This window comes from Apteryx rowi, unplaced genomic scaffold (genome assembly GCF_003343035.1).
Source record: "Apteryx rowi isolate R43461 unplaced genomic scaffold, aptRow1 scaffold_13, whole genome shotgun sequence".
Classification (NCBI taxonomy): domain Eukaryota; kingdom Metazoa; phylum Chordata; class Aves; order Apterygiformes; family Apterygidae; genus Apteryx; species Apteryx rowi.
The window spans coordinates 3,742,459-3,762,547 of record NW_020447530.1 but is presented as its reverse complement, the minus strand read 5'-3'; the positions used below and the strand labels follow the sequence as shown (position 1 = coordinate 3,762,547).

Sequence of the window (20,089 nt, the reverse complement as noted above, 5' to 3'; positions counted from 1 at the left end):
GTGAAACCACACACATGCACCTGCTCTCTCCACCCYGCTTCCCTCCCCTGCGTGGCTCTGGTGTGTCGGCCCCGAGGCCAATGCTCCCTGAGCCATCTCTCTCCCCCCCACACACCCCATTTGTGCGCCAGGTCTCCCCAGCATCGCGCCGCCCAGCGTGCAGCCCACGCCGCGGCCTGACGTGTCCCYGCCGGCCGCGGGCACCTTCCTGCTCTACGCGCAGGGACAGCAGATCGGCTACCTCCCGCTCAACGGCACGCGGCTGCAGAAGGAGGCGGCGAAGACCCTGCTCTCGCTGCATGTACCGTATCCCCCGGGGCGGCGGGGCCGGGGTGGGGGCGCGTGGGGGGGGGGCACCCGGGTACCAGCAGGTTGCTGGATCTTCCCGAGCACCCCGGGGCCTCCCCGCTGCCCGTTCGCCAGGCGGGCGCTCACCCGACGCCCTCCCGCCCCGGCAGGGCTCCATCGTGGTGGGCATYGACTACGACTGCCGGGAGAAGATGCTCTACTGGACCGACGTGGCCGGCCGGACCATAAACCGGGCGAGCCTGGAGCCGGGCGCGGAGCCAGAGCCGGTCGTCAGCTCAGGTGCGCCGCTCGCTGCCGGACACCCCCCTCGCCCCCGGGTGCAGCGGGGGGGGGGCCGCAGGGACGGGGCCGCTGACCGCCTCCGTCCCCCCCCCCTGCGGCAGGGCTGCTCAGCCCCGAGGGGTTGGCCGTGGACCACCTGCGCAGAGCCGTGTTCTGGACCGACAGCGGCCTGGATAAGATCGAGCGAGCCCGGCTGGACGGCTCCGAGCGGCGGGTGCTCTTCGACACGGAGCTCGTCAACCCCCGGGCCATCGCCGTGGACCCCGTGCGCGGGTGAGTGGCGGCCCGGGGACGGCGGGCGCCCAATTTGCAGTAGGAACCGTATTTTTAGGGCAGCCCATCTCTGTCGCACAGCCCGCAGGAGGCACCGGCTCTCTTCCTTCCTCCCCTTTTATTCGATAATCCAGGATTTGGCAAATCCTGCTCTTTTGGGGTCAGGACACACGTTATTTTTAAAAGCTTTAAAAGCTGCTCGGGGTTTGAAAACGCAGGCTGTGCCCCTGGGGTGCTGTTGCGATACAAAACGTGCTGCTCCTAAGACTCGCCCTCGTCTAGGAACTGCAGTTTGGGTCATAAACACGTTTGACATGGTTCTGCTTCTCTTTTAGAGACTTTCAAATCAAATTAAGAGCTATTCCAGGCAGCCTAAAGAGAAACCCAGGCCCTCCCTCCTGATAAGAGCCAGTAACTAAGAAGGAGCTGATGATCTCCCACCAGATCTGTCTGGYGGGTCCTGTCTGTTCGTTATATAATTATTTCCTATAGAAACCTTTACTGGACTGACTGGAATCGCGAAGCACCGAAAATCGAGACTTCCACCGTCAGCGGAGCCAACAGGAGGATCCTGGTGAACAAGGACATCGGCCTGCCGAACGGCTTGACGTTCGACCCCTTCTCCAAGCTGCTCTGTTGGGCGGATGCAGGTAACTTCTTCACCCGGGACCGATCGGACCAGAAACTCACTGAGCTGCAAGACAAAATCCCGGCTATATCCCATTGCTGCTTGCAGTCAACTCTATGCTTGGCAATTTTTAGCTCAAAAAGGCCAGTTAAATGCATTGGCTAACTCTGTGGATAATTTACCACCAGATACACACACACAAAATCTCTCAACTTCCTCCTTTTGTATAAAGGCGGGTGTTTTCACACCAAAACAAGTTTAACCTGCAGGTGTTTTCCTCTACCCCCTAGTGACTTACAGCTGCGAGCCATAAGAGTTAGTTAAACCCAGCCCCAGGGTAGGGAAAACACAAAAACCTTTTTTTCCCTATTTTTTTAACTGGCTTGTCTGCTCTCGCAGTATGATCCTTGYGACGAACCGGCCCGTCACGCAGGGCTAGCTCGGAGGGCTCTGGTTTGTATGGCACAGCCTTATTTAAGCAAACCCCTTTCTGGCAACGTGGTACCTGGTCACCTACCCCTTTCTGCCCCAAAGGAGGTCCTGCCCCCGAGCTGCTCTCGTACTGCACCCTGCGCCTGGACAGCTGCTGCAGAAAATAAGTTGAAGAGCATATATATTTTTTTAAATTTGCATTTGAAAAGGAACGAAGAACCTGGAGTGCACGCTCCCGGACGGCACAGGCAGGCGCATCGTACAGAACAACCTCAACTACCCCTTCAGCATCGTTAGCTACGCCAACCACTTCTACCACACCGACTGGAGACGGTAAGGAGCCCGGGGCAGGGCCGCGCTCCCCCGAGCCAGGGCCGCGCTCCCCCGAGCCTCCTCCGCTCGCCGCGGGAGTCACGCTGGCCGGCAAACGAAATCCCAAGCGAGTGCCGAAACCCCGCTGGAGCGCTGCCCTGGGGCTCCTCCAGGGCCCCGTTGGGGAACGGCTGCTGGGACATCTCGCAGCGCAACAAAGAGCTGTGCAGAAACCAGCCCAGCTTCCTGGGACCGACAGCAGTAGTATTCTTTAAAATAAAACTTGGCACGGCTTTCCGCATCTGGATTAAGTCAAAGAAGGGATTCGGTCCCAAGTCCTTCCCCCCCCCCCCCCCCCCCCGCCCTGGCCCTCGGCAGCGGGGCCATCGGGGACTCACCTCTATTCCCACTCCAGCTGGAAGTTTTCAAAACTTAAATCTAAGCAGATTACAGTAAACATTTAAGCTCTTGCCCCACTGGGACGAGAGTCTCGGGGAGATAATCTCTCCTCGCAAGGSTGGCTGGGGGATTCTCCTTACACCACCAGAGCAACGCACTGAACGAGCACCACGTCAGCTCCATGGGGCGCGTTTCTTTCCCAAAAGTCTCGAGACTTTTTGGTTGCCTCCATCCTTAAATGCATACAGATGAAACAAAGATGTTTCACAGATGATTGAAGCACTTTTCCCCTCTTTATCAATAGGGATGGCGTGATAGCTGTCAATAAAGATACTGGTGCCTTTACTGATGAGTATCTTCCAGAGCAGCGATCACATCTCTATGGAATAACTGCGGTTTATCCCTATTGCCCCGGAGGTAAAAAACACTTTTTATTTTTGTTATATTGATTACTGTGTTAAAAATGTGTTTAAAAATATACCAATTTCTCTCTGCAGCAAGAAAATAGTAAATACTACTTCAAGAAACAACCACCCTTGMACCCAGAAGAACATGAGACCCAGAAAACTATCACTGCATACAGCTAAGGGCAAAAGCCCTTCGCTAAGGCCAATGAAGTGACCTACTTTCCTGCAAAAGATTATCAACTGTTTTTGAAGTTATACCTCAAGTCTTTACTACTGTATTTTTTTAAATGAAAAACATTGATATATTACAGAAAATGGTCCTGTGAATCTTAGGCCATTACTCTAACTTTTGCTTATGCAAGCAAATTTAAAATGTAGCTGTCTTAATCAAATGTTTTATTTTATTGGGAGAAAAATGGATTAGTTTTTAATACTTTGACAATCCGACCAACAGGTCCTTTTTAACCAAAAATAAGAGCATATGGAAAGCTTTGGATGCAGTATCTTGCTGGGTCTAAATAACCTGCAGCCCTGAAGACAGACTGTGTATGTTCAGAAAGTGCACAAAACAGTTACGTGATATGGCAAAAGCGTTAAAGTTTTTCCAGAAGACAATTTTATATTTTCAACACTGCCTCAATGCATGTCTTTTAGTATTTATATTAGAAGAATATGCTAGAATTAATCTGTTCATGCTTGTTGGTTTTTAAGTGCCTTCAGAGACTTACCCAATGTAGACCAATACATGTTCAGAAATACCATTTAAGTTGTAATGCTTCACTTTTTCTAGGTTACTTCAATAATTAAATAAAATGGTTGTTTTAAGTTTCCCTTTGGATCCAGTTTTTAAATATTTCAGCTGTAGGGGAGACTGGAGAAGCAGCAAGCCAGCCAGGACCGAGCCGTTTACATGGCAGAACTACAGCAAAAGAGGAATCTGCAAAGCCTTTATATAACACTCCCTTTTCAACACAAAGCCAAACACAGTGAATAAGAACAATTGTATTTGCCAACTTCGAACTAATCAGAACAATTTGTCTCTATTTCCCCAACTTTATTTAAGGAAAAATGGCAGTTCACTAGAACAGTCAGAATTCAATTTCCTCTGTTTTCTTTCAAAACAGTAAAATAATATCCATTTCAAACTGCATGCCAGAGTTGTACATAGCTCCTAACTGTACTAAATAGACAACAGACTAAAATTTTAATCTGTTCATCTTCCAACTTTCCCCAGTCTGTGGTCCGTCTTGGGATCAGCAATAATTGCCTGAACTGCTACAATCGCTTCGTTAATTTTTGTTTGCAGCTCTCGGAGTTCCTCTATATGCAGCAGTCGCAGAATTTGGGCGGCTTCATTGAGAACAGCATCTAGGCGAGTTGCAGAAAGAAGTAGTATAAAGCATTTTCATCTGATATGCTGGTCTTAAGAAAAGCTTAACCTACGTTAATGCTCTGTCCTTTGCTCATGTTTGTGGTCTTCATACTTGAAATAGGAGACTCTGCTCTCCTTGTTGCTAGAGATACAGGGCGCTCTGGGCAAAACCTCACTCAGCTTTGCGCAGCCCTTGCAGTAAGCCACAGCCGAGCGCGGTCAGCACGAAGCGTTCAGAGTAGTAATTTAGTCGCACGAGGGGCAAAAGCGAAGCCTAGCAGAGTCCCAAGTCATCTGACTGCTGCTTACAAAATAACCTATCAGGTCATGCCAAATGCCAAATTCTGCTACCTCTAACTAGGTTTAGGTTTAGCACCTAGCTAAAACGCACTGCAGCAGCACACTGGACCCTCTGCCGGTAGAAGCAAGGTTTTACACGGCAGCAGTGACGAGATGCATTCCTTCCACACGCAGAAGTGGCTGCCATGAAAAGCTGTTATTTAAACATTAGTCTGAAACCATATATTGCACAGTTAGGACTCGTGCCTTTCTGTTGCTGCACGCAGTGCTCAGGAGGGCGCACAGATAACGAGCTGGAAGGGGGCTACTACAGGCTTCTAGAAGAATCGTGCTTTCTTACTGTACATGTGATCTAGGTATTTTTACTTGGTCAAAAGCAARCATCATTATTTAAAAGTAACATTTAGAGAACTACTTACCCCCTGTGTCAAAACCAAGAATGTGCTTTTCTAAAGCAACAGGCAAACCCTTTAAAAAGAAAAAAAAACATTCAAATGTAATTAGAAATGCCATTTCATGTGTTTGGAAAACGAAATCAAGAACTACACTTCAGTTTTGGTTATATGGACACAACTGACAACTTCAAAAAACCCATCATATTTGATTACACACAATTGACTATGTCCTGAAACATCAAACTAGGCTATTAACAAAAAACTATTAACAGGCTATTAACAAAGAAAATCTTCATCCTTAATAATAATCCCCTTACTTGTCCAGCGAATCCCATTGAATACACACTGCCTGTACGCAATCCTTAAAAGGCTAATGACAGTACGGCAAGCGAACACCCAATACAGCAACATCTCTACCCGGAGCAAACAAAAAGCATGCACAAACCAGGCTTTCTTAGAAACTGTTGCCCTTAAACAGCTGCCGGATTCTAAAGCACTGACTGTTTTGAAAACAAATTGTAAAAACCATCCATAATCAAGCAAGTGCCTCAGGCACTGAACTTGCAACCTCTATCGGTTTCCCCAGAAGCATTATCTCCAGCGTTAAGCTCAGGAATAAATATGAGTGTCCAGTTTTCCAAACACATGCTCTATGAGACAGTATAAAAAAAAAGTTTTATTAGCAGCCATTTGTAAGCATTGCTCTGTTTCCTCTATTTCCTCTCCAGCTGTGGAGGACAGGTCACGCTAAACAATCGCTCACCACGTTTCAACATACATGTAAGTTTAGATTTATCTAAATAAACACTTAAAAGCCTATTTTAGAAGACTTTGATTACAGCCCATATAGCTTCTTTCAACATTTGCCTTGCACGACAAAAACCTTTGAGTTCCATAACGTTAGTTTCTAAAACGACAGGGCCATAAATCTTCCAACAATGAGGGCTTTTTTTTTTAAGCTTTTATATACGCGAATCGATCAAAACAAAGGAAACCATGTTGACCTAAACTAAATCCAATATCCCATTTTCAGAAACACTTTTTCCCATGGCCTTCATAGTAAAACGTGCATTCAACTGCAGTCTTAAAAATAAATCTGTGTTGGAACAGACTGCTGTATTGTTACAATTTATACAGCGCACAAGAATGCCATTTATGACACTTCAGATGGATTAACACCGTATCAGGCTTCATACGCATGCTTTCTGAGAAACTCTGTTTGTATTTAAGGCTGCAAAGACCTCACTGCCCTCTAAAGGGTTCTCAGAGCCAGGAGAGCAGCGAAACAGGGATTCAGCGAGTTCTTTGCGGATGGAGCCCCAGGGCCATTGCAGGCACCTCCAACACGGCCGAGTGACCACGGCGGTACTTGCAAAGCAGCCAGTCTTTGGGGCATCCCGAGAGCATAATGCTGTTTCCCCGTCCTCCTCCCATCACCCCTGCCGTTAGCTCCTTTTTGGCAGGATGCTTTGCCGTCTGCTCCCTCTGGCGGAGGTTCTTTTCGACAGAGCAGTAGATCCAGCCCTTCCCAAGCACCAAGGCCCCACAGCCCGTAGCAGCGGCCTCGGAGCAGGCACCCGGCTGTGGAGGCACCCACAGCTGTAAGAGGCGCACGCTCACTCGCATAGCGGCTTCAAAGCGGGAGAGAAACTAAGCGCACCTTTAAATCTCCTTTACCACGCAGGCCAGGTCATTGCATGACCTCAATCCCAAGGAAATTCTAATTTAAAACTGCTTGGTGACCACCCTCCACAAGCAGCACCCCTAGGCAACCCGCTTGTTTTTACAGTCCAGTGCCAGCAGTCTATCCATTTCGGGACTGCACAACACACTTGCTGTGGGCCTGGCTGCTGCAGCCMTCTCCTCCGTAACCGGAAGYGTCAAAGTAAAACTGGCTTCTCTGGAAYGGGGAGAAGTACGATCCACACTTCATAGCTGACACRGGCRCACACTAGTAACACCATTAATGAACTTACACTACCATGCTAAAAATAAAGTGTCCAGCTTCTAGAGTACGGAAAGATTCATGAGCTGTTGTGCTTTTAAACCTGCCTCAGCTTTAGTCTTCAGGAGCTCAGAGATCCTGATGGGCTATTCTAGTGGCATTTGCTGTGGTTGATCCTGCCTAAGATACACTCACCACGTAAGGAAAGCCCAGAAGGCCAGGCTAGGAGAGCTGAGGACTCTCCTCATCTGGGGGGCAGGGGAAGAAGGAAAGAGATTGCACAGCTTTAAGTACATTCTCCACCGTCACAGTAATAAGAGGATGAATTATGAAAAGATGAAGAGGCCAAAAACTGAAAATACTTTGAACTATTTGAGTTCAAGCAAGTACTTCCTCTAAAATTCCGTGCGACTCTTACAGAATGGTTCCAACATAAAACTCATAAAACAGCAAGACACACTGCATTTTTCATAAAGGCATGCCTGCTTTCATGCCTCAATAGATAGCTTCAGCAACAAGTACAGTATAAATGATGGGAAATGGAAAATTGATGTTCTAAAAGTCTGTCAGTATAAATCTGAATCCTGTCTAAACATTGCATACATTGAGTTGTCACCCATTCAACATAAAACCTAAAAAAAACCCCCTAAGTGCCTTTCTTATCTTGAAAACTATCTTGACAGACCAACAAGACAAAACTCATTTGATTTGGTACTTTTAACACCCAAGCACAGCAGTGTGAGGTTCCTCAGCATAGTCCTCATACCTGTCCTTCAGCCAGAGGACAGTTCTGGGAGTCCCATTTCTACACACATCTTATCTTTTTTCCCCCCCCCTTGTACCTTGATATTGCCAAGAATGTAACTCATGACACTTTGTATATTAAGCCTCGTCTGTGACGCACAAGTCAAAGGTTATAAACTGTTTCCAGGGACAAGACTTAATATACACAAAGTGTCCTAGCTAATATTTTGGCTGTTAAGCCGCCAGCCAAAATCAGCAGCAGAGGCTTATTTTCCTTATCCTTCTACCCTGCAACTCAACTATCCTCTCTCCTTTGAGGATATTTTCTTCATTTATCTACAGCATCATGATGCTGATCACTACTACTGGTCTTTGTTATTTTTAGACAAGTGTTACAGAAGATCCAACAGCTCTTTTCAGAAACCATTTATTCTCTTGCCATGGATCCCTAGTTTGCAAAGTCTCTAAGGTGCAGGCGAGTGTTCCATGCACACAGGTAAAGCCGTGTCCCTGCCTCCAACCCCCTGTCTTTTCTCCATCTCCACCTCACTTGAAATTCAGCATTCAGAATGGGAACACACTCCCAAAACGTATCACATTCAATGACACTTCAACTTAAGACCTTGAGAACCTATCAAACCTATTTTTTGTCACCAAAAAAAACCCCCACACACTATTCCTTAAAGAAGCTTATTCTGACAAACTCATAGGAAATCCCATTTTGATTCCTGAATGCCAGCACTGCTGCTACACAAACAGCAAAAAAGAAAAAAAAAAGTAGCTTTTTATTAATGTTGCTTAGAGAAAGTAAAATTAATACAGCAGTCTCAGCTGCTTACAGATTTCCTGCTCTTTTAAGGGTTTTGATTTGCTGTCCCAACGCTTCTGGCAATCACTGTATTGCAACTCTGAGCACCTGCAATTGTTAAGTGAACAGCATAAGCAATGTTATGATAATAAATAAAACATGCCCTGTTCTAAACGGCTGCCAGAAAAGATGAAGGGACTTGTCCTCCTTGATCAGATCCAGTTGCTCTAACAGGGACACTTCTAAACATGTACCTGCCGCGCAAGGGAGGCTGCCTTCCTCGGCTGCACCCAGTGCAGTCTGCAAGCAGCCGCTGCACCAAACTGGGATATTTAAGAAACAACAATCTGAAAAGCCACAGTCATTCCCCGTGAGTAGCTGGAGTTCTGCTCATTAGATCTACAAACACCATCTTACAAACTGACAGCTCATGGTGAGAAAGTAATTCTGCAAAAAACAGTTTTTCACAGTACTATTATTCAGCTCAGAAGCTTGATTGTAGAATTCTAAGTTTCCTTCCTCATTTCTCATTTGGGAGGGCAGAGAGGAGCTGGTGTCCAGCATCCCGTTCCTTAAACACATGAGGAGTAAAAAGCAACACGTTCCATACAAGGAATGTTTTGTCTATTTATAGCCAACACTGCTACTTAGAAGGAAAAGCCAGCTCACATGTGTTCTTCCCCTGACACTGCAGGCCTGCTGCTCTGAACAATAATCTTCTAGCATATACTAACTCAGGAAAACAGCTACTTAGATGAGATCAGACAGCTACCTATATTTGTACATCACAGGAAAAAAGAGCACTTTGTATACTCCCCATAATTCTTCTCTGGGCCTTTTAGAATCAGGATGGCTAATATAAAGCAAGCTTCCACCACCTCCCCCAAAATCAACAGCATTTAAACAGAACCCAGTTCGCCTGTCTGAGACGAGACATTTACGCCTACACTATTTACTGGCTAGTGGAACAGTTGACACCAGAAAGGCTTGTGCATTGTATATACGAACCTCCTTGGACTGATTCGCCCTCGCTATGGCGTCCTGCGTCAAGCGCTCTTGAACCAAAATGCGAATTGCCTAGGAAAAACATTTAAAGGCCAAAGTAATTCAATTATGTCTTAATGCATTTCTCTGCAATACTAAGGGAAAAGGAACTAACATTAAAACCCAGCGTAATATCAAACCCGCAGTTTTATGAAAGACTTTTTGGAAAACTTTCTGATGTTAAACTCTTCTTCAAATTGCACTACTCTTTGCAAGTAGTTTCCTTCCACAGGTTCAGCCTTTTTTGTTCTGGAAAGGCAGTTTAACCAGGAGAGATCGGGTTATTACACTGTTACCCTTAGCCATTACTGGGCTAGAAACTCTGCAAAGCACTAGGAACAGTCAGGAAAGTTTGCCGTTCCCAGAATGACCTGGTCACGATTCCAAAGCAGCAGTACCATTTTTGAGCCTGCACTGCCTGGAACAGAACCCCTTAATTCTGCAGCAATACAGCTTCTTCAGGAAGGAATCTTTTAGTAGGCACTGAACCACCTTGTGCCAGCAGAGAAACCTGGAACAAGGCCACCAACCCAGGTTTTAAAAAGACTAAAACACAAAAAGGAATTATTTTTAGACACACACATGCAAAAAAAATAACAGACTTGACAGAGTTTAACAATCACGCCGCTCATCTATTTTTACTGGCTCCGGTACATGGCATGAAATCATATCAGAGCTATCAGTTACTGATACCTACAGCTGTAAATGCCTCCAAAAATTACTCAAGGAATACCACGCAGGCAGACTTGCACCAAAAAGAACTCAGTCTGTCAAACACATTCCTCAGACTGTTTCCCTCCTGAGYAGCTAAATGTGACAGAAGCAGTGTTACTGCTTCATGTTTCTCCTTCGAGATTTCTCCTGGTTTTGGTCATGATTAAAGTTGAGAGGCAATGCTGCGAAGTTGCCACTGGGCACCATTACAAATCTTCTTTCAAACTAGACAGAGCAGCCTTAAGGAAAAAGTGATTTGATCAGGAGCTTCCTTTTCATATTCCAGCACTGAAACCAGACTTTGCAGTAGAGAATTTTGAGTAACTTTTGCATTGGGAAAACATCCAACAGAAACAGAGAAAAATGCTTTCTGACCCACTTCTCAAATTTAAATTAATAAAATGGACTTTAAATATTTCTCTGCTCACTCTGGCCAGCTGTCTGTGGCATGTTTGCACTCTTTAGCCTTCTCAAGCATCCATTCCATATCCAAGCCTAAATATCAATCATACCTTTATGTATGGGCATTATAAGAAACCGTATTATGGTGGTGTGGAATAAGTTTCCCTGATGCATTCAGATATCATCAAGCCTCGAAAACTAGCATTATGGTGGTTCATGTAACATGAACTGCTTGTAGGAACCTACTCTCACTGTAATGAAAAGCAGGAAAATTTAGGGTGGAAGTTTTGTCCAATTACCTCTAACAAAAAAACAGTGAGACTAGAAATGTGGAAAGAATGACAAAAATGTAAATACACGTATGCAGAAAATACTTGCACTTTTTCTTTCCGAGTTGTTAGTACTAGATTTGGCAAATCCGCTTAAAGCTTGTTAGCCTTGAGACAATCCTGTAAGAGCAGCTCAAGGGATTTTCTCATGTCAGGTTTCTGAGCTCATGCCGCAGATCCAACAGTGGCATTCACAGGGTCTCTCCTTACCCGCTACCCCTTTTCACCAAGTTTGTAGGGGTTTGATACCCAAAACCTTCACTCCTCTGTAAAGTATTGTGAAGGGTTCAAAAGTTATTTCCAGAAGGCAAAGGAGGGTAGCATGCTGGAGAGAAACAGCAAATGACTGGCAGGATGAGTGCAGGGCCTCATTTCCTTAGGAAACCAGGCTAAAGTGATAAGACTGCGCAAATATAGCCAATATAGATTTAAACACACTGTATAAACTTCAATACCCATAGCATTAGTTTCTCCAAAATAAATTTAGCAAAGATCACAGCTTCTGTAATGAACAGGCCTTATTCTTTAGTTTTTCAGTGAAGTACCAAGTTTATTTTAGTGCCAAACAAAACTAAGTTTATTTCCATATTATGACATGATCAAGTAGGAACTCAGGACTGTTGCCAGCTCGCTAAATACACTGCTTTAAGAACACAGCTTTCATCTGAAATTTGCACATAACTACAGTTCTACCACTAAGTCAGATTTTTCTCCCAATTATTAGAAAGATGCTTTATAAAATTAATTAGCCTATTTGCTGCATTTAGAAGTTATGATAACTGTCAAGATTAAACTAAACTGAACTTGGTTATGACAAAGAATAAATAGTTCATGGGACCAAGAGCCAAGAGGAAATAGTGTCTAACCTTGGCTCTTCCCCATCTGTTTTTTGGGTTTTTTTTTTTTAATAAAAAAACATCCTTTGCATTACTTAGCCTCTATTTTCTCAAGTTACTCCTTTCATTTCTAGAGCTGGAATACAAAGAACTACTTTGAGTGTATTCCTCAATATTTCTGAGGCATCTGAAGACCTAAAATAAAGTTCAGAAAAAGCACATAAAGCAGTAGTTTTCGCTTGGCCAGAGCGCTTCAAGTTCTGAACAGTTCTCAATTAGTGTTGCAATTCCAGGAACTCAGGTACAACTGAACTGTTTACAAAAGTAATTACCAACGCATTAAATTTCCATAATTTATGTTGTGTGTTCCTATCTGCTTGAAAAGGCACATACAGGATGAGTTTAGGAACAAGTGGAAAGTAAAAAAAGTCATAGCTATCAGTAACAGTGCACCTCGGGTTATTCCACCTGTGCTAGCCATTGGCAGGGTAGGGAGAGAAGAGTACGCAAGGTGTGGAACTCACCTTAAGCATCACCAAGTAATCATCGTGTCGCTGGATTTGAAGCAGATTAGCTAAAGCCATCACTCCGGCCTTGAAATCCGGATTATTCACTGTAAAACAAATATGCGGTTTTAACTGGCTCCAAAAGACAGAATTTGCTTCCTGACTCCATGGTATCAGACCGCACTTAAGTATGGGCAAGGCCATGGACACACAGTAGTGAGCAACCATTTAGTCACCCTGGCCATATAATAGATGGGAGGGGCTCAATCTGGTGCAAGATTTAATTTGTATCCTCTTTCACGAAGATATACAAAACAATCAAAGAGTGCCGCGAGGCCGTATAACCAGATTGCACAACGCCGAAAGCACAAACAATATTGTTTTCAATGCAAAACACATTATACAAAGGTTCTACAGCACAGGAAGCCAGTGCAAGTCTTTAAAAGCCAATAGCATGAAGAATGTATCCTTTTGTAAATCTTTCTATCGCTTAGCTGCAGAGCAGAGCTGTGCCTGCTGGGCGAGGGCAAGACTAATGCCTAGCTGTCTTTCTGTGGAAGGAGCAATAGGGGAAGACTTGGGGATATGGGGCTAATTTTAGTAGCTATCTTCCACCAATTTCATTTATTATGAACACGCCCAGCAGTCAAAATTACACTGATCACAAGAAAGGTACACCAGGAAGGAAGCAAGACAGAGTCAACATGTAATAGGTGACAGTACTGAAGTAAGTGGCCTGTGACAATGTTTTCTTATGTTTTTAAAGATAGCTCAGTGTCCCCAGAGCTGTTTTGCTACTCCACCTCAGTCCACAATAAGTACATTCACATCTTCCAGAGCCCTCTGTGCAGGGCTGTTAGTGTAAACGCCCTTCAGCTGCTTCCTTGTTGCCTGATAGACAGGCAACAGGCACAAGCTGAAACACAGGAAGTTCCGGCTGAATATGAGGAAAAACTTCTTCACTGTGAGGGTGACAGCACTGGAACAGGTTGCCCAGACAGGCTGTGGCGTCTCCTTCTCTGGAGATATTCAAAACCTGCCTGGACACGATCCTGTGCAACGTGCTCTAGGTGACCCTGCTTGAGCAGGGGGGTTGAACTAGCTGATCTCCAGAGGTTCCTTCCAACCTCAGCTATTCCGTGATGAAAACCCTCCTGCCACATTCATATCTGATCAAGCCTTCAGGTACTTCATTCTGCTGGGAAAGATTCTCCCCTCCTGCCTTTCCCCAACAGGAAAAAGCTCTGCATCAATAACAAGACACCTGGGATTCATATGGAGTAGGTTCCTCTTTCCTTTAGAGGGGATGCAGAAAAGGATGAACAGCTGATAAAATAGCTCTCAAATCACTGTTCACATAGAAGCAGTTCTGAGATAGCAGTAAAAAAAACAAAAAAAMCCATGAAATCCTGCATTTCTAAAGCTTTAAATAAGACTTCAAGAAGTTACATGTATCACAGTATTGTAACAACTTAAAATCCAAAAAGCATCACTGAGGCCGTGGAACATGTTCACGTATGACACGTCTGTTCACTTACCATCCAAGTTAATCAGCGGCTCTGCATTTTTTGCTGTATTGTCAGCATTTTTAGCACCATCAGGGTTAGAGTCCTTATACTTATCAGCTGTTAAAATGAGAAGTAAATAGGATCACCATTAGGGCTAATGACAAAAATAACAAGTTAAAAGTTTAGAACCAAACTGTAGTTTGTGTCAACTACATTTTCGGCATATGGTATACACCCAAGAGCCTTATCAGCGCATATGCTGCAGTTTTGGAGCTCCTCTACTGCAGCCCTAGTAGGCTGCCAATTTAGTGAGCTGTTCTAACAGCTCCCATCTGCACAAAAAAAACCTATGTGCTGTTCCAGAGCAGGGCCAGAGCATGCTCCATGCTTAGGCAGGGCATTATGCTCTTGGTTAAGGCTCTTCCTACAGTCTATAAGGAAACCAAACCACTGCTGACAGTTAATTTTTTCCACAACCTTCTCCCAGTTCCCAAGGGCTCAAGAGTTATGTCTTGTGAAACACATGGCAAGAATAACTTATTGGAATATTAGTACTAAAGAAAATGCATTTAATACATTTTAGAATAAGTTCTTATAAAGACAGTCCCATGGGAGAAAGGTATAAATACATACAATGGGTTTTGCTGTATCCAGGATGTGAATATATTCATGTGAGTAAGTGATATGCTCGCATGTGATACTCATGAATGTGAGCACATTGCTGCACTGCCCCAGGGGAGTTGAGCTGAAGAGAAACAGCTCATATCCGAATACAGGGCAAAAACAAGTACACCAAACCATTTTTTTTTTTTAAAGACAATAATAAATACTTTTGACTCTGTCTTAATTTGACAAATACTAAAGTAAATTAAATGGCAAAATAAGTTTCCCTATCGTTTTGAAATAATAAATAAGTTCAGCCATACCATTATCTCCATACTCAAGCCTAACTGCTAACCCAAGAAGCCAGTCCACTGTTTCTTGCCGTTCTTGCATTTTGAAGGGACAGTTTACATCTTTCATATACTGTGGAGTAGAAAGAGGAGAAAAATAGGTGTTACTGACTGGAAGGAAGCACTTTCATGAATCAGCTAGGAGTGCAGAAGTGTTTTGTAAACAATTACTTCCCAACAGACCTGAAGGTTGTTAGAAGATAATTATTAATAAGAAGCATCATTATGAAGTGTCCTACTGCAGGATCTGATCCACCTGAGGCATTTCAGAGCACCCCACTCCACAGCTAACTCAACCCTGCCATTTAATAACGCTTGCTTTTCAATCAATAACTGATGCTACACACCATCAGACTGACAACCAAAGAAACCAGAGATACTCCTTTCTTTGTTCAATTTACATAGCAAGTGGAGGTTAGGGCAAGGGGAAGGAGTGAGAACAAATCAAGTAGAGCAAAAGCTTCCACTTCCCACCTAAAGCTTTCACAATACCGATATCAGGGTACAACAATGACTTTAAATCATCTGGACAAAAGTCAGAGGATTCTAGGTGGCAGTGGGAGAAGTAATTTTCCCTTTCTTAGGTCACCATATAGAGCTGAAGTGTTAGGACTAAAGGGATCACGTACAATGGAGGAGGACAAGGCAAGGCTGGGACACCACCTCAGGTCTCCTAAGGCCAGGACACAGGACCTTGTCCCAGCACAACCCGCTGGCAAGACTAAAAAGCTCAGTACGTGTTGAAACTCTGCTGTGCCCGTTTGCTGAAGGGAGAGAAGAGAACTGCACACAGCCTCCRCTCCAGCAGCAGCACCACCACTGGAGGAAGGCAAGGAGAGAACAGTCTAGCCAGGTCAAGAAAGATGACACGAAGCTGCAGTACTACAACATTCGTACTGCTGATACCATGACAGCATCGGCAGCCAATACTTCTGATATCACATTTATTTATAACTCCTAACACTACCCTGACATCAACTTTGCATCTATTCTTTAGGTTCCCTCCTGCAAAGCACGAGCAGTGCAACTCCAATCCTTCTGGACAGTGAACCAGGCAAGCGGTTCCAGCAAAATAAAGAAGATTTACATGCAATGAACATTGTGGAGCAGCATTTTCAGCTCCTTGCAGGCTGTTTTGAAACAGAGGGAATGGGAACCAAGAGGGAAAGCTAGAACAGCCCCATGGCAACTTAAAACACTCATGAGCAAACAGGAGATCACTCACAAAACTCTGCCACGCTTTGTGCGAGCAGTGGAAAAATCATCCATCTGAAATAACAGCAGGTGCACAGAAAAGCTGCAGTCACTTTCTTTTATATGTTTGCAAAGTYTAAGACTGCATTAGCCTAGTCCATTTTTCTTTTGGTACACGAAAACATTAATGCAGAAAAAGCTGTTTATTTGTAGTCAATTTTCTTTCTCTATCAAAAGCTGAATCAATTTGAGGAAGAAACAGATTAAGATGCCAGCTACTGCAAAAATGTTTGAATGAAAATCATGTACAAGAAGTTCTACCATCTGCATTTCTCCTATAGTTTGGCTTCAATAATACATTTAAATTACCAGGAATAAGAAAGGACAAATATTCACAGTAATTTACATTCAACAACTACAAAAACTATTTATTATTTACATAAGACAGCTTTATCACTTAAATTTGTGTCTGAAACAGTAAAATACCTTTTCAAAAGATTTGGGCCAATCATCACTATGTATGTTTCTCAAGTTGCCTCGGTCTTCAATCTTGTAGTGCCTGATTTTCTGGTCTTCAAGCCAGACAATAAAATTTCTGAATTCTGTTTCATCTATAGAGAGAAACAAACAAAACAAGAATGAACCAACATTCAGGGCAAAACCCAGCCCTTGAATTTTGATGCACTTCATTCAAAGAAATACTGGTGCCCCTGCATGCTTTCATGTTTTACCGGAATGAAAGATTTATCTGCCACCAAAACTGTGTATTCCAAGATAACATCTGACCAAAACTCAGCACTATGAGTGTTTTTTTTATTTTTCAGGTCACTTAATTGTCTATGGTTGACTGACTAAACTAAAACATATCAGCCAACAGGTTGTTGCTAAGTAAAGAAAGAGAAGCAAAACAATGATATGGAGAAATTCAGTTACTAACCCTGTTGTCTAGACAAACATGTCACATGTTGCAATAACCCCCAGTCTTTTCTAAAGAACAACACACATGCACATCCCGTGACTGTGCGAAGGTACTTTTTTCCACTGTTGTTGACTCAACATCTTACCATTTGGAGTCAGAATTCCACAATACAAAGACTGTGGTCCAAACAAAAAATATTAGTACAGGACAAAGTAATTACTTTGCACCTGCCTCTTCAGTGACAGAATTTATTTCTGGACACAGTAAATAACAGCCCTAGAGTACTACTGCCCCTCAAAATAAATGGTAACACTTTGGCATTGGGTGAGTTTTAATATCCTGAAGCAGTTTCTCCTGGATCTCAGACTGGGCTAAGGATACCATTCTTCCATCAGGGACAAGAACGATATTCCTACTGCTCAGCAGTGTCTTCTGAGTGACATAAATGCCCTATTTCTGTTGAATGCACTGTAAGAAACAGAGACAGAGTCACAACACACGTGAAGGAAAGCTTTCGGTAAGACAGTTAAAACTATAGACTAGCAGAATCAAGCTTTTTTTAAAAAAAGTTAATTATAAAGAAGTGTAGATATACAACAAAAGAAGATGCCAGTAGACAACCTCTTGAAAGAGAAGCCAGTCTACCAGAAGCATTAAAGAAAAGACAGCCTAGAAAAAAAATTGCCTAGAGCTTACAATTGATCATGCTGGCTAAAGACGTATCTTACACTGCCCTTTTGAACATCAACAAAAATTAAGGCTGCAAAAAAAAAATAAAAATAATAACACACATCAGTGTACTAGGAAATTGAACTAAAGAGGTTACCGCACTACTGTTAGTGTGCAGAACAAACCACGTTTCAGGGAAAGGCAGGTTCGTATAGCAACTGAGGATGCTTTCTGCAGGACTCATGACTCCTGCTTCCTGCACTACCTAAGCTAAGATTTGTAATGAGCAGAGGCAAAGAACTGCCAGGAGCTTACCTCAGAGTTGCCCCAGGGTACGGGACTCTACCTTTGCTTTTGCTCAGTTTCTACATGATGGTTAGAGAGTCACTAGAACCAAGCTGCCCACAGGCAACCACTACAATGCCTGGCAGTCCTAAATTTCCTAGGAGAAACTCTGATTTTTTCCCTGAATAATAAGCACTTTCTGCCACAACTAAAGCAAGCTGCATAATGCAGAGACTGGAAGACACTTTAACCTCACTTTTTTCTTCTTCAGGCCCCCATGCTTAAGATACGGATGACACCAGCCTGAACTGCAGATACACTGCAAAAATGAGCACGGGGAGGTCCCGGCGGCGCTCAGGAAGGCGACGCTCGCATCAGCCCCCAAGGAAACAACCCTTCAGAGGCCTCAGCCGGCGAGCAGCCAGCGGGGCAGCGCACCGCACGGCGGGGGGGGGAGGGCCTGGAGCAGCCCCGCCGCCGAGCAGCCCGACTCCAAAAGGCGAAATGTTGAGCCAACAAGAACGAAAAAAAAATATATAAATACACTTTTGCACGGGGGCAGGGCCCGGYCCCCCCGCAGCCCCGGTAACGACAGGCCGGGGCGGCGGGGGGGAGCGGAGGCCCGTTAGTGCGTGAGGGAAACGGCAGCTGTCGGGGCCGTGCAAAGGCCCGGCAAGGCCCGCCCGGGCCCCTCACCCCTGCAGTTGAAGCCAGCCGGGTTGTGGTAGTCGAGCGCCGACAGCTTGCGGCGGAACATGGCGCCGGTACCAGAGCCGGCGGCGGCACCTCCGCTCAAGGCCGGGCGCAGCCGCTCTTCCCCCCTCTCAGGCTGAAGCAGACAGGAAGGAGCGGCCCCTTCCTCCCGAATCTCGCCTCCTATTGGTCCTCGCGCGCCGAGCGGCAGGCATCCAACCAATCAGAGCACGGAAGGGGCTGCCGGGAGCGCGGGGCATTCACGCAGCTTTATTGACAGCGCCGGCGGGCGGACAGGGACAGGTGGGGCGGGGCTTGGTAGGGGGCGGGGGCGGGGCGGGGCGGGGGCGGGGCGGGGCCTGGGCGGGCTAAGGAAATGGCGGGCGTGTAGGCAGCAGTGGGGCGTCGTGGGGAGCACTGGGGGTACTGGGGGGTACTGGGGCAGCCCCACGGAGCCCCCCCCCACGTGGGGTGGGCACCCACTGTCTTCCCAGGCCGCACAGGGCCATCATTAACCCCAAATGGGGGCCGTGTGCCTGATGTCGGGGCTGCCCCACGTGCCAGGCCCCAGGGCGTTCTGTGCAGGGGGGTTTTCCCAGGCCTTTTTCCGCGAAATGCCCCAAAATGCCCACCGGAAGCCCGGCTGCAGCAGCTGGGAATGAGGGGTTGCGGCCTGAGCCGCGAGCGGGGGAGGCTGGCACTTGGCGTCAGCGGGGTTGTGGTTTCGTCCTTACTCTATTTTTAACGTAGTGCCACAACAGCCCGATGGTTCAAATGCCAAGAAGCCTTTAATGAAATTAGGAAAGAGCCGAACTGACCTTTCTGCGGGGGGGGGGGAAAAAGCCTTTTTTGGTTTGAAAAAAAAAAAAGCCCCTGTTTTGGTTTTTTTCCTGGTGCTTTTTTTTTCGCAAAGTTAAAAAACAAAACTTATTTGGGGGGGGGGGGGTCTGCACGCCACATGTGAATCGCCCTGATTTTGCACGAATCTGTCACGGACTGAACTTGGCGCGCGGCACTGGAAGTCACAGAGCATCRCTCGCTTTTGCTCGCAGGAAGCAGCAAAGAGGCTTCCTTGGCCGGGACRGGCAGTAGATGCGGTCGCCTACCAAGCCTGAGTCACCTTTTCTTTCCATTTATAATAAAACTGTTTCTTTTTTTTTTTTTTWACGTTGCTGCTGTCTTCCGTCACTGGGTTATTGCCCTGCTATATGTTATAGTTATATGGTGGGGACAAGTTTCTGCTCTTTCCTGCCGCTCCTGCTTTTTGGTTCTGCAAGGGCACCTTAAAAAAGGACRCTGCAGCCTAATTGCCGCAAAGATGGAAGGTGTTTGTGCAAGGCTTATCTTGGGCAGATTTGTCTCCTGGACATCCGCTGTTGTTGAGTGACACGTATACGCTCCGTGGCCAGCGCTTTGCACTGGTTTCGGTGA

General features: G+C 45.4%; 2 protein-coding genes across 3 annotated transcripts in view; one reads left to right on the top strand and one right to left on the bottom strand.

Annotated features, from left to right (window-relative positions):
* Window positions 1–3,921, top strand: part of NID2 (nidogen 2) — an 11,703-nt gene extending 7,782 nt beyond the window's left edge. Inside the window, exons 7-12 of the mRNA XM_026056071.1 lie at window positions 132–301; window positions 459–588; window positions 693–864; window positions 1,357–1,514; window positions 2,134–2,257; window positions 2,940–3,921. Coding sequence (XP_025911856.1) covers window positions 132–301; window positions 459–588; window positions 693–864; window positions 1,357–1,514; window positions 2,134–2,257; window positions 2,940–3,084 — 899 coding nt within the window. The 3' untranslated portion in view covers window positions 3,085–3,921. The remainder of the gene's footprint in view (window positions 1–131; window positions 302–458; window positions 589–692; window positions 865–1,356; window positions 1,515–2,133; window positions 2,258–2,939) is intronic.
* Window positions 3,922–4,075: 154 nt separating this feature from the next.
* Window positions 4,076–18,815, bottom strand: RTRAF (RNA transcription, translation and transport factor). 2 transcript variants are annotated; one of them, XM_026056139.1, is made up of 8 exons: window positions 18,662–18,814; window positions 16,579–16,703; window positions 14,872–14,971; window positions 13,976–14,062; window positions 12,456–12,544; window positions 9,615–9,683; window positions 5,134–5,182; window positions 4,076–4,410 (listed from the first exon to the last, which is right to left on the bottom strand). In XM_026056139.1, exons 1-8 carry the CDS (start codon window positions 18,720–18,722, stop codon window positions 4,256–4,258), a joined length of 735 nt encoding a protein of 244 aa, XP_025911924.1. In that variant the 5' UTR covers window positions 18,723–18,814; the 3' UTR covers window positions 4,076–4,255. The 2 variants fall into 2 exon arrangements, with proteins under 2 accessions (XP_025911924.1, XP_025911925.1); XM_026056140.1 differs by lacking the exon at window positions 9,615–9,683 and having other exon boundaries at window positions 18,662–18,815.
* Between the last annotated feature and the right edge of the window lie 1,274 nt (window positions 18,816–20,089).

What these genes read in the sequence shown, in the direction of transcription:
- RTRAF (XM_026056139.1), bottom strand. Translation starts at nt 18,722, where the DNA reads ATGTTCCGCCGCAAGCTGTCGGCGCTCGACTACCACAACCCGGCTGGC. An exon ending in ATTACTTGGTGATGCTTAAG is followed by an intron (nt 9,684 to 12,455) that starts GTGAGTTCCACA and finishes TGTTTTTCCTAG; the next exon opens with GCAATTCGCATTTTGGTTCA. An exon ending in TCTTGGTTTTGACACAGGGG is followed by an intron (nt 4,411 to 5,133) that starts GTAAGTAGTTCT and finishes CAACTCGCCTAG; the next exon opens with ATGCTGTTCTCAATGAAGCC.